Here is a 12,851-nt window from a genome sequence, read left to right as displayed (position 1 = left end):
TTATAATGTTAAGTTGTTGGAAAAACTATATACAAATATGCAGATGCAACCCACTCTTTTATTTTATGTATTGTGCTTTTTGTTTTTGTGATGTGACAGCGTGATGTGGTCCAGTTGACAGTTGCATCATTCACATAAAAGAACTGACCACCATCAAGTGCTGAAGAAAATTAATTGATTGCAAAACAGAAAACGCATGCAATCCCTGTGATTATACAGTATGTGTAGGAGTAAAGAATCTTACATAAGAACAAAGCAAAAGTAGCAATTATAGAAGGACATCTGATTGAAAAAAAGACTATTCACTAAGCTTGTTTGTCGCACCAAAAATAAGCAGTAAAATCATAAAAAGCTGTAGGTATTGAAAGAGCAAAACATAGCCCAGACTTAGGAGAAGCAGTGAGCACACTCACATTCACCGCCTCATGAAAAATGCATAATTCTATCTCCAGTCGCATCTCTGTGTGGAGAAAGTCAAGAGGGAAGCAAAATAGTTTGTCTGTACCGTCAGCAGACCAACATGAGTGACAGGAAAATTGAATTTGTGTGCATTATTTGGCCGACAGCGGATCAGAATCTGAATTACTTTACTCATCAAGTAGAATTAGTCTAAATACACTGTACAGGAATCTGTCTTGGCACACACCGGGACAGCCATGTATCAACAATTTGTGGAGTAACACGGGTAAATGCTGGCACATATGGCGCAGGAACGACACAGACACTTAGTTCAAAAGGCCAAAGACAGACAAACAACTGAGTACAAACTCTACGAAAACACATTCCGATTGGAAGAAGCTTGGCAATGGTCCAAATAAGATGTTTAAACAGTGAGGAGCTCTACAGCACATTAACCCTAATGGTAGAGAAGTCTAGATGCTGTTCAACAGTGGTGCAATTTAACTAAATACAAGCACTGTACTTAAAGTACACATTTTTAGGTACTTTTTTTATACTATTTGAGGTACAATTTTATGACACTGAAGGAAATATTGCATTCTTTATTTTATCGCTATAGTGACCTTGCATATTAAGATTTTACATTCGAAAAATCATGATCATCTTATAAAATATAAACCATTGTTTAAGGGTTAAAGTACCCAATTTTATATTATGTAGTCAACATTTGCTCCAGCTTAACCTAGTAAAATGCTGTTTCTACATGAATGCATCAGTAAAAATAATCAAATAATATGATACATAACAATAAAATGATTACAGGGACTGTTTGTCAGCATAACAAATAGGTTTGATACTTTGAGTACATTTTCCTAATAATACTATTTTATATATATATATATATATATATATATATATATATATATATATATATATATATATATATATATATATATATATATACACACACACACACACACTCATGCATACTGTTGTATTGCGACTTCTACTTCAGTAAACGATCGGAGTACTTCTCACAAACAGACGTAGTATTTACTACCCATTTGGATATATTGTTTAAAAAACTGTTTATGTGTTAAGGTCTCTTTGTAGACTGTATTACTGCTGCTATTTATGTGTTTGACAGCTGTTGCATCTTGCTGCATTATTTGTAAATGCTTTATCACCATAAATTTGAATGCATCGATATGTAGCAGTTTGAATTCTACACTACTGCTCTACCTTATGTGTGTACGAGGGAATGCACACTGTATGTGTGGGTGGCAGGGTGAACAGTAGCAGATGTTTGGGAGGATTAACTTCCACAGTGTTTTATCTGTGTGTATTTCTTTATCGTCTTTGTGTATTTTTTACCACCCCTCGAAGAAGGAAATGAACCTTTTTGAAGTGGTGTAAAGTAAGAAGAACATTTACTCAATGATTGTACTTAAGTAGAGTTTTGAGGTCCATTTTATTTCTAGTTTATACTTCTACTCCATTACAATTCACAGGGAAATGTTGCACCTCTCACCCCTGTACATTTATTTTACAGCTAAAGTAAAAACGTACTTTGCCAATTATGATTTTAAAACATTATAAAATAATATATTTTCAAGTTGTGGTATTGTTACTTGTACTTAAATAAAGGATCTGAATACTTCCACCACTGCTTTTTTATGGATAATTAAAACAACTTAATTAACTTAAAACAAACATCAACTAAAGGTTTCTAGAATAAGTTAAAAACGAATGACACCCAAATGTTTTATTGAACAAAAATCGATTGGCAATTTTGTTTCTGACTTCAACACAGATGAGTCAGCATCTAGTGGATGTTTCAGGATCTAGTGGATGTTTCAGGAACTGCAGAAACAAACACCTACTCTGTCTTCTCATGATATGTAGTAATTACTTAAAGTAGAAATACGCTGCATTTTTTTTTACAATAAGTAGGTACACACACCTCTAGCATCTATCATACTAATATCAAACACAGGCTGCTTCTTTATAAACTTCTGAAAACTAAAATAAGAACTTTATTTCTTGTCCAGTCCAACAGTTCCTTTGAGCGACTGTTAAAAAAAAAAAGAAGTGCAGCAGTAGTTCAGCTCACATCAAAAACTGGGCCTTTCACAGTGGCTACTATCTGTACTAGTATCTGCAGATTCAAACTTTCCTGTTCTGACTCCCATGTGTCTGTATCTGCTTTCATTAGTCCCGGCAACGATCAAAAGATTGAACTCACACTCGCACACAAATCACTGAAGATCTGGCCAGGACCTGCAATACCCCACAATATCCCAGTCTCTAGGAATTAGTGTGAATGCCCAGAGGGGCCAATTTATTGGTGAGTGAAATTCATATGAAGATTTGGGCAAAAAAGAAGCCGGCTATACAGACGAAGCTGCCTTTTACACACACCTTTAGATCCATGGGGGTAAATGGAAAATACTTGGAATAAATCTCATTTTATTCATCAATCAAATGGAAAGAACTGCATGCATATAAACTGGATTGAATATCATTGCTGTAAAGGAAATAAAATAGGACTATAAACTATTGTTTTTTGCAAATGTTCTTACCAAAGCCCTTTTCAGACATAGCATACGTAACATTGCTGGCTTCATGTATCTGTTAAAGTAATGGCTTTTGTCACTTGAGACATTGCTGGCTTTTATGTAAATGTTCCCTACGGCTTTTTTCAAACATGACAGGACATTCTTGGAAAGAGAGGAGGTGTCTTCGCTGCTGTAAAACAGCTGTGAGTTAAAAAGTGTTATGATATGATAAGCAAGGTGTTTTCTGTTCTCTCAAAGGCTGCATCAGCTGAAGGAATTAAAACGTATTAGTATGGATTTTAACACTTATCTTGCAGTTGAAGCTTTCATCAATGATGATCTTGAGCGCGATGGATGGACGCCCGCCCTACTAATACATTTACTCATCAATTTCATCATTTATTAGGTACCAAACTCCGCTGCCTTTTTATAAATTCGATATTTGCTCATAAGCTGTATATAAAGTCTTTTGCTGGATATTCTTTTAAGTTGAAAGCTGACTGAGAATAATCTCCATAACAAGTTGCTCATTCAAAGTGGTTTATGGTTCATGAAATTGATTTTCTTTTCTTTGAGTATGGTATAGATGATACTTGGGAAAATTATTTTGATCAAGTGAACAAAAAAGTAGATTCAATTTCTCACATTTAATTTGTCTTTGTGTATTAAATCTTGTTGTTCTGACCTCGTAAGATTGCAATCGTGACTCGGGCGCCTATTCAGACATGAGACATTACATTAATTTAGCTGACGCTTTCATCTAAAGTGACTTATAATGAGTGCATTTAACCATGAACATACCACATCACAAGAATCATGTGATAGATAAAATACTGCTTCAAGTTTTACATTTTAGAAACGCGAGATAGAGAAAGGTATTGAGACCAACATGTAAAATGTGGTGCTTTTGGATTGTAATATACTGTACAGAGAAGTAGCATAGCTTCATCGATAGAACATGGGGTGGACAAAATAATAGAAACACCTGTCAACAGCTTCAGATCAAAACCATTTGAAAATAGAAGTCTAGCTCCAGCTTCACTCCACAGCTCCAGTGACTAAATGTGTGTTACACTTAGTGGAATTAAGCAGATAATTCATTCGACCTTGTTTTTTTCCCCCTCTCTCTCTCTCCCTTTTCAGACAAGGGCCCTTTTTTTATCCTCGGTGGCCTTTGATGTCTGCAAATAAATTGGTTTGCAAGAATCCCTCCAAACTGCTTTGTTGGCGTTTAAATTTCATATGCTCATGAGAAGCTTCTAAAAAGTGTCTTGGCAGAGTGCAGAGACCCTCGTTAAGGATTTAAAAAGTGAAACCTAAAATGGGCAGATCTGGGGGGCTTTGTCGCGTGTTAATGATGTCACACTTACGTGCATGGCCAGGATGCTGCGGGGGATGAGCTCTCGGTACTGCCGGATGGTAAAGTGCCACGTCTTGATCCTCATCAGATCATCGAAGGCAAACTCCAGTATTAAACGACCCTCTGTACAAACCTGGACAAAGATCACATAGTTAGTGTTACTTTACATTCCTCCTCAGCCTCATATCTTTTCCAGCAATCTTTAACAGGTTGGCACGCGGCCGCCACTGATTTTGACGCAGACAAAAAAGAAATCAGTGTTTATTGGCCAGGCGTGATTTTGCTAAAAAAAATTAAAAAAAAAACACTGGAAGGGTTTAGCTCCATTTTGGAATTTGTTCAAGGACTTTGTAGAATGGAGCGAGCTATTATGCTAGCAATATTTACTCTGCTCGCTTCCCTTAGTCAGAGCATCTGTCCTTGGGCCTCTCAACCATCCAGCTATTTCTAAAATGTGAAAATAAATGTAATCTGGAGAGGGGTGTGTTTACACCAGAGACAAAAGAACTTCAGGTCAGAGAGAGTTGCCAATTAGGAGGAGAGAGAGAGAGAGAGCGAGAGAGCGAGAGAGCGAGAGAGAGAAAAAAAAATAAAACATTTCGCCCCTTTAGCTGAATTCGGCGCTTGCCGGGGCCCTTATGCTTCTCCCATATTTCGTTGCTGTGACAACCAGGGAGAGAGAGAAATGGAGAGACAGACAGAGAGAAGGGGGAAAAAAAAAAATCAGCTGATTAGTTGGCATGGCAACGGCAAAGATGTAATCCCACCAGACACACTCTAATCAATGCCCCCAGCGCAGATGGTCTCCTGAGGATCAGCAAGAAAGAGGCTAGCGGCCATATTGCACCCCCCCCCGCCACACACACTCCCCATCAACACCACTACAAGCCTTCCACCCGCCTCACCCTCATTCCCCCACTTCCCACCCACCTACCCCTGCTGGTCACGTGCTCCAACGCTAACTCCAACACACACACACAAAAAAAAAAAAGTATAAATAGAAGCTTGACTGCTGCAAAAAACCCTGAATACAGAGCGGCTTCTCTGCTGTCTTGACTGTAAAATGTGGATTCTGTATAATGTTTCCACTATGTGCAACGGTGCGTTTCAAGAGTTACTGAAAAGACTTTGATTACAATAAAGTACATATAGAGAGTTTTGTTCCATAATGTGACACCTGCTTATAAAAATGCCTGACTACAACAAATGAAGAACGACAGCAACTTTTGGATGAGAGTAGCTGCACTGTTATTCTTTACACGACAACAACACCTCTAGACCACCATGAACACCTGAACCTTGTCCTCGAGCACATATGTCTATCACGGTCATTAATATGGGAAAAATAAGTAGCAGTAACCTCTATAACACTCTATTACTGTATATTGCATTATATAACTTATATTACTATGTAATAATACTATATAACTAAATCATTATATGCTGTATCAAGGTATTCTTCTCCATTTTCATTGTGTTTCTTCTAAAAATAGACATATAGCATTTTGGAAATTAACACTTCCATTCAATGATGCTGGTTTTACGTGCAAACACGTCTGGGATCTGCATGGTTGTATAATGGGCTTGTCTGAGCTAGATAAGTGTGGATTAGAAGCAATGTTAGGAAATAATCCTTGGTGTTTAATGGACACTGAAATGGTCTTTATCATATTTTTTCAACAGCAGTTTTTTTCCAACAGCTGACCTCCGTGTTCAGAGTGAAAGGAAGAATACAATATGATTTGTAACACCCCAAAATTTAAAACAATATCGTTTCCAATAACTCAAAACCTGGGTGTAAGCAATCGCTGTGTGGTAAAAACCACGTATCTCAAAATTTGACTGAAGAAAACCACATATATTACAGTAATTATTTTGCAAAAGAAAGTACTAAGAACAAGAAAACATAATTGTGTATTGTAGACAAATATACACACATATCTATATATATGCATATACCTGAAGTTTTGATCATCACCTAACCCACCGGGTTCTCAGCCGATGTTGAATTATACGTAAGAAGGAATGCTATGTATAATCCACTGGTACTTAAATTGATGTTTTTCCTCCTTGAAATGAAATGCATCATGGTCATTATGTGTGTGGATGAGTTTTCATGCCCGTTGGGCTGCTGAAACCTATTAAAAGACCAAATACTTAAGCATGTATGAGAAAATAAGTACTTCTTTACATCAATCCTGAAAGTGTACCTTTTAGATTTATGGTGTTTAGCCACCAGCAGTGAAAGAACTTGAATTGTGTTTATAGTGAGCCAGTGTCTTCTGATGCCTTCAGGTGCAGTAGCCTATAGTGAAACAACGCTGCACTCTTTTTCCATAGTGTCAACTGTGTCTTTAGCATTGCCTCCTATTTCTCTCTGCAAGCTTTCTGCTTCTCTGTAACCAATAAATACATTGGCAAACCAGCTAAATCAGAACCAGAATAAGAATCACCTTAATTGCCAAGTGCAATAAATGTGCAGGAATTTGTCTTAGTGGCACTGGTGTAGGGATATATTAACCACAAATGGAACCAAGGCAGCCCTTTTCCACAAAATCCAGTGTAGATTCAATCATACAAAGCTATTTATTTCTCCATACTGAGAGAGAATTAGTTAAAATCTAATATTACTCATAATAGTGTTTTTTTTTTTTCTTTTTTTTTTTAGCTAAATAATGTTCCCTTATGAAAACTAAAAGAAGGAAAATCCCATTGAATTAAAAGTGGTCCATTAAATGGTACAGCCCCTCTCAGAGAGTCCCCATTGATTTAAGAGCAGGGTCATAAATCTTCCACACAACGGGGCGGAGATCAGGGGATCTCTGGCTCAAAAGAGCGACAAAAGAATAACAGCGTCCTGCTGCTGAGACACTATTCAATACTGGACCTAAACATGACAATCATTTAACAACAGAGGAGCTGAATGTCATTAAATCGATTATTATGAGCACTAATGTCTGCTTCTGGTGAATATAAATAGGATCAAAGTTGACTATATATGCACAATTACAGCGACAAGCTGACAGGCTTTATAATACTGCACCTCAACACCACCTTGAATATCAGCAAGTATAAAGTTTAAGATTATAGCATAAATTGTTATTTACGGTTAATGAACACATATAATCCAAGTGTGTTACTGCCACTATGTTGAGTTTAGAGCTCATAAGATTAGCCAATTAATTAATTAGTCAGCAGATTTTCACCAGAAATGTAACCAGAAAGATGTTTATTAAGGAAAACCCATTGGTTTCAGCTTCTAACATATGAATATTTGCGTGTTTTCTTAGATTTCTATGATAGTTACCCTATTATTATATATTATATTATGAGTTTTGGACTGCTGGTGGGACAAAACAAGCAATTTGAATATGTCCACTTAGGGTCTGGGAACCTGTGTTTTTACTATTTTCTGACATTGTATAGACCAAACAATTGGTCAAATAATCGATGATGAAAATCAATAGTTGCGGCCTTAGCTGAGTTAAAGCAAATGCATAATGACGGTGTGGCTGCAAGCCTTTATTGAATACTTTCCCTCAACATGACAATCAACTTACAACTGTGAACTTAGTTTTACAGCTCAAATGAACGTTTAAATCAATAAAATACATATGGTGTAATTGTGTACAGCAGAATTTATTTCAAACGTATGAATAGTATATAATTGGAGTTTCCAGTATTAAAAGGAATGTCAGCAGCCTCTTGCTATAGTTGAGCCCATCGTATTTAACTCTGATCCTATTTATGTTCAGCAGAGGAATTCATAATGCTGTAGATCTCATAATCAAATTAATAACCTTCACAGTCATGTTAAGGTACAATTGACTAGTTTTTTTAAAAGTAGGAGAAGAAGAACAAGAATAACAAGACATCCTTTATTAATCCTGCAAGGGGAAATTATCAGTTATAGTACAAAATGTAAAGGTAGATTACTGCAACGTTAACCTAATTTAGTATCAACAATTATAACAAAAGTATGGTATAGTGACAATATTAACATGCCTGAAAAAACTGCAATCCCAGCAAAGCTCAGAAAAACACACACAGTTGATAACACTTCCACTAGTCAATTTCTCCACTCAGGGAATTAAATTCACTTGAGCTGAGGTCGCCGTGTCACGAACTCGCCTTTTGCTCTTTGCTCGCCTCCCAGCATGAAGAAACCCCCAACTGGGCACCGGTAACAAGGGCCGTGCCCTCCAAGTTAACACACGCTGGCCAGGGCCAAGCAAAGCCTGCTGGGTAGTGAATAGAGGTGCTGGGACGCCGGGGGCTGCTGGGAGGTTCGGGGCTTTTGGTCAAATTGGCACCCCGTGTCACCTTGTCAACACCTCGCTGCCCTGTGAAACCCGCACACATTGTCCACCAGCACCCGGGAGGCACCACCCACTCTTAGCACCCTGCTAACTCCGCCCATTCGTTAGTCTGCAGCATCCTGTCAGGTGAACAATGACAGGAAGCGATAGAGAGAGCACAACACATGAGCCTGTGCTGAGCTCCTTTACTCCATCCCTTTTCGACCATTACATTAGCTTCTAAAACTATAACTTAATCTATAAATTCCTTTTATTAATGATTTGTATTCAATGATTTGTTTTTCTCTCATTGTAGTACACATTTTGTTATATTTTATGTTGTTCATAAACATACTGCTTTGTGCTTTAAGGATAATTCTGGTTAATAACTGTGAGCCTATTTTCATAGTTTCGGAAACACGGTGATATCACTACAATTAAGTCAGACAGTATGAGAAACACAAGCGAAGAAGATTAGACAAACTGTAATTCATCTAATTGACTAAGAAGGGGCAGCCCTACTAAACTGTAAAAGGTCACAGTTTAGTAGGGCTGCCCCCTCTTAGTTAATTAGATGACTAATCGTCGTTTTAGTCGACTAAATTTGATTAGTCCGGTAGTCATTTTTTTATGCTTTTTCATGCTGAATGACTTATTTATCAGAAACTTATGAGCACACTTCTGGTAAGCACAAATAAGAGATAAACACCATATCAAAAACCTTGTTTGATACGCGGTTATGCTGCAGCTCAGATTGGTGACATGACAGCTTGATGGTTGCCAATGCTAAAAGCTTTCTAGAACATGGGCTTTCCAGAGGCACGAAGCAAGTGATGGAAAGATGCTGATACAAAAATCTATATGGATGAGTGCCCTGTTTTGAAACTAACCACGTATGTAAACCACCTTATTTAGGCTTAAAAACAAAAGTTAGCACAAAGTAATAATGCCTCATTGTACAGGAAAAGTGTGTACAAGAACGGCAGTGCTGATGATGTTTGGGTACCATTCCTCTTGAATGAATATTACCCGTATAGGTATTAACTGTTGGTACTGATGGTAGTTTGATATTGGCCCGTCACCTGGACTCCTGCTATGTTTACACCAAAGATTACAATGGCAGTTAGTCTTTATTTAGACTTTTTTGGTTTTAACCTTGACCTTTAAGTCATTGGGTGTGATTTGACGGCCTTCTTCTCGTAATGTCAAATAAACCAAAGTACAGTCGTCCGCCAGCTGGTGTTTATTTCCCTGTATGATGTATTTTTAGGATCCCAGATTGCATCGGTGACTACAGTGTTATTACTGACATGAATGATGCCTAAAACTACAAAAATAAATACCCTAATTGTAATAAACCAGAGTTATTCTTTAAATATGGCAATGCCAATAAAACCAAATGTCAATGTGAAATTTTGAAAAAGAGAGATAGCGAGCAAATAAAGAGACAGATACCGGCAGAGAGAGAGAGAGAGAGAGAGAGAGAGAGAGAGGGGGTGGAGGGAGAGGGAGGGAGAGCAAGAGAGCGAGTTGGGAGCTGGGGATGATTTCTCTAGGGATGAAGGATGCGAGTGTGTGTGCATGTGTGTATGTTCAGGGTGCAGGTGGGGGGGGGTTGAGAAGAAAAAGAAGGGGGGGTGGGATGAGAGGGAGCGGTAGAGTAAAGAGAGCTAGAGGAGAGTAAGCGAGCGAGTCAGGCAGGGGGATGAGAGAGAGGATGGGGGGGGGGGTGGTGGGTGGAGGAGGAGGATGAGGATGGGGGGATGAGGAGGGGTGGCGGTGGTTGAGGAAAGCGAGGCGAGGCAGAGCTGATTGAGATTCGGGCCTCCAGAGCTGCAGGCTCGCTGCTGCTCCTGGGAGCTCAGGGAGAACACGCTCAGTTATTGGAATTCTTTTTGCTTTTTTCTAATGAATTAATTCTTCTCATCCAATTTAGGTGAAGATGAAAAGAGAGCAGCGCTGCGAGCATCAAATTTAGCTTTTTGTTGACCGGGCCTGGGCTGTTCTGTTTCTGTTCTGTATGGTTAATATCGGACACTCGTAATATATTATGTTTTTTTTTTTTGTTCCTTTTGGGGAGCCTTGTTTACAAAAACCAAACAACAGCAACACAAAAAGACATTTCCTGTGTGTGTTATTGGGGATGTTTCATAACCATTTATTGATATGATAAGACAAAGAGCCCCCCACCCCCACCCCCACCCCCCTTGCACAAACATCCATTCACTCGATACCCATACACAACATGAATACAAAATCAGCTCCCCCTCCAAATGTACAGAAAAAGTGCCACAACCTCATGAACCCCCTTGACACAAACCCACATTTGGGCAGTCATGCGTGTAAATATACACCAACATACACTCACACACACTCTGGTACTTAGGTATACACCTGTCTTATCTGACATGATGGTAAGATTTGACTTTGGTATGCTAAATAAAGGTCCTGCACTACGCTACTCTCAAACGGTTTTCACGTGTAAATATTTTTTTCCTTCTGAAATCATATCAAAATGTGAAGTATTACAGCATATGTTTGATTGTTTGATGATTGTTTGGATTTTTCGCCTCAAAACAGAGTAGAGTGATACTGGTACGGTGTACATTTACACGAAAAATGAACATATTTTTCTTCATAAAGTTATTTATAAATCTTCAAGATCTTTATGCAGACCCTGTTCATCGAGACAAATATTAAGCCAAAATCATAGCACAGGGAAAATTAAATCAGAAATACTTACACTAATTAATAGAAAATGATTATGTAGTTTGACATAAAAAGGCTTGGCTCTTTTACAAAGCATTTGTGTATGTAAAGTGTATTTTTATAAATATCGTTCCACAAGAGTGAGTGTAAAGTAGAATCCCACCGATAAATTGGCCAGGCCATCACGTAAGCCCGATACTGGCTCATTACATATCGGTAGTGTCTGCTGATAAGGAAGAAAATATTGTAATAAATATATGCTAAATATATTTTTTAGAAACAGCATACTTACACATAATAAATGTACAGAATACTTCTAAAGAAACTGTGTTAGGTTACGGGGAACATTTATGGGAAAAAAAGAATGGTCAACATGTCATCATCAGACTTTTTAAGCTTTCTTTTTTTGTTTTTTTAAATCGGCCTCAAAAATCTAATACTGTTTGGACTCTAGTGTAAACCACTCATTACCATAACCAGTTCAAATTCAGCCTAAAACTCTTAAGAAGAAGAAAAAATCTATCAGAAGGTGAAAGCAGCTCAATTTAATCCAGATTTTGTTTCCCTGTTATAAAGAATTTGTTCAAAAAGAGATTTAACATTTAAAAAACAAGGCCAGAAAAGGCAAATCAGTGCCTTAGTGTCAATAAGTTAAAGTTAAGTTAATTTATATTGGAAACTAGTAAAATGATCGTATTTCTTTTCATAAAATAAGATTTAAGTTCTTAATAACGGACACAATTACTTGCTTAAATGGAGATTCTTTTGCAGTGATGTTTTTTTAATTCACTTTGGAGTCTCACAGCCCTTGGCAGGTCAGCCAAAAAGTTAATTTCAGACTCTGCACACTACACACTACACACTACACACACACACACACACACACACACACACACACACACACACACACACACACACACACACACACACACACACACACACACAGACAAGAGTGAGTGCATACTGTCAAGTCCTGAAAACAAGAGGGCGTATAGCTGTTTAATGTCAGAACAATCCGGTCTGGTGCTGCAGCTCAGGGTTCATGGTACAGGGAACATGGAATCCCTTTAGCTCGGCTGCTCGGCGCTGACAAGGTATCTGGTCTCAGATTCATTTAGACAGTCAGCAGAAGAACACTAAGAGTCAGCTAGCCATCTGGATCAGACTGTGGTGAAGCAGATATTCACTCCGGCTCACAGGGGGATTCTTTCCCCAAAGACAAAAGCAGATGAGCTCAGCTTTAGTGCTTTCAGAAGACCTCAGTGTCAGGTTTGGATTATCTCACCTGAGCAATTTGTGTTTCCCCAGCTTCTGTCTGTGCTTCACTTATACTGCAAACTAAACCATACTCTTCAAATATCTTATTTAAGTCCCCTTAGCTTTTGCCTTTGGAGTACCTGAGGGCTTAAGAATCTGTCGACATCTTTAACATGAGAAATGGCAGTGGATTTTTGGGGTCTGGGAGAAGGCCAAAATGCTGATAAGTAAAGAGGGTAAATATAACTGTGTGTGACATTTTCCCTGAAT

At 38.1% G+C, this 12,851-nt stretch overlaps 1 protein-coding gene across 6 annotated transcripts in view; it reads right to left on the bottom strand.

The window, feature by feature from the left end:
* The window catches only part of ldb2a (LIM domain binding 2a), a 91,949-nt gene that overhangs the window by 17,355 nt on the left and 61,743 nt on the right, over positions 1–12,851 (bottom strand). For all 6 annotated transcript variants that reach the window (XM_039813707.1, XM_039813709.1, XM_039813710.1 and 3 more), the window contains exon 4: positions 4,328–4,450. In XM_039813707.1, the coding sequence (XP_039669641.1) occupies positions 4,328–4,450 (123 nt within the window). The remainder of the gene's footprint in view (positions 1–4,327; positions 4,451–12,851) is intronic.

Source organism: Perca fluviatilis, chromosome 10, assembly GCF_010015445.1.
Source record: "Perca fluviatilis chromosome 10, GENO_Pfluv_1.0, whole genome shotgun sequence".
Taxonomy (NCBI): Eukaryota; Metazoa; Chordata; class Actinopteri; order Perciformes; family Percidae; genus Perca; species Perca fluviatilis.
The sequence above is the reverse complement of the archived record's forward strand: the minus strand, read 5'-3'. Positions and strand labels throughout refer to the sequence as shown.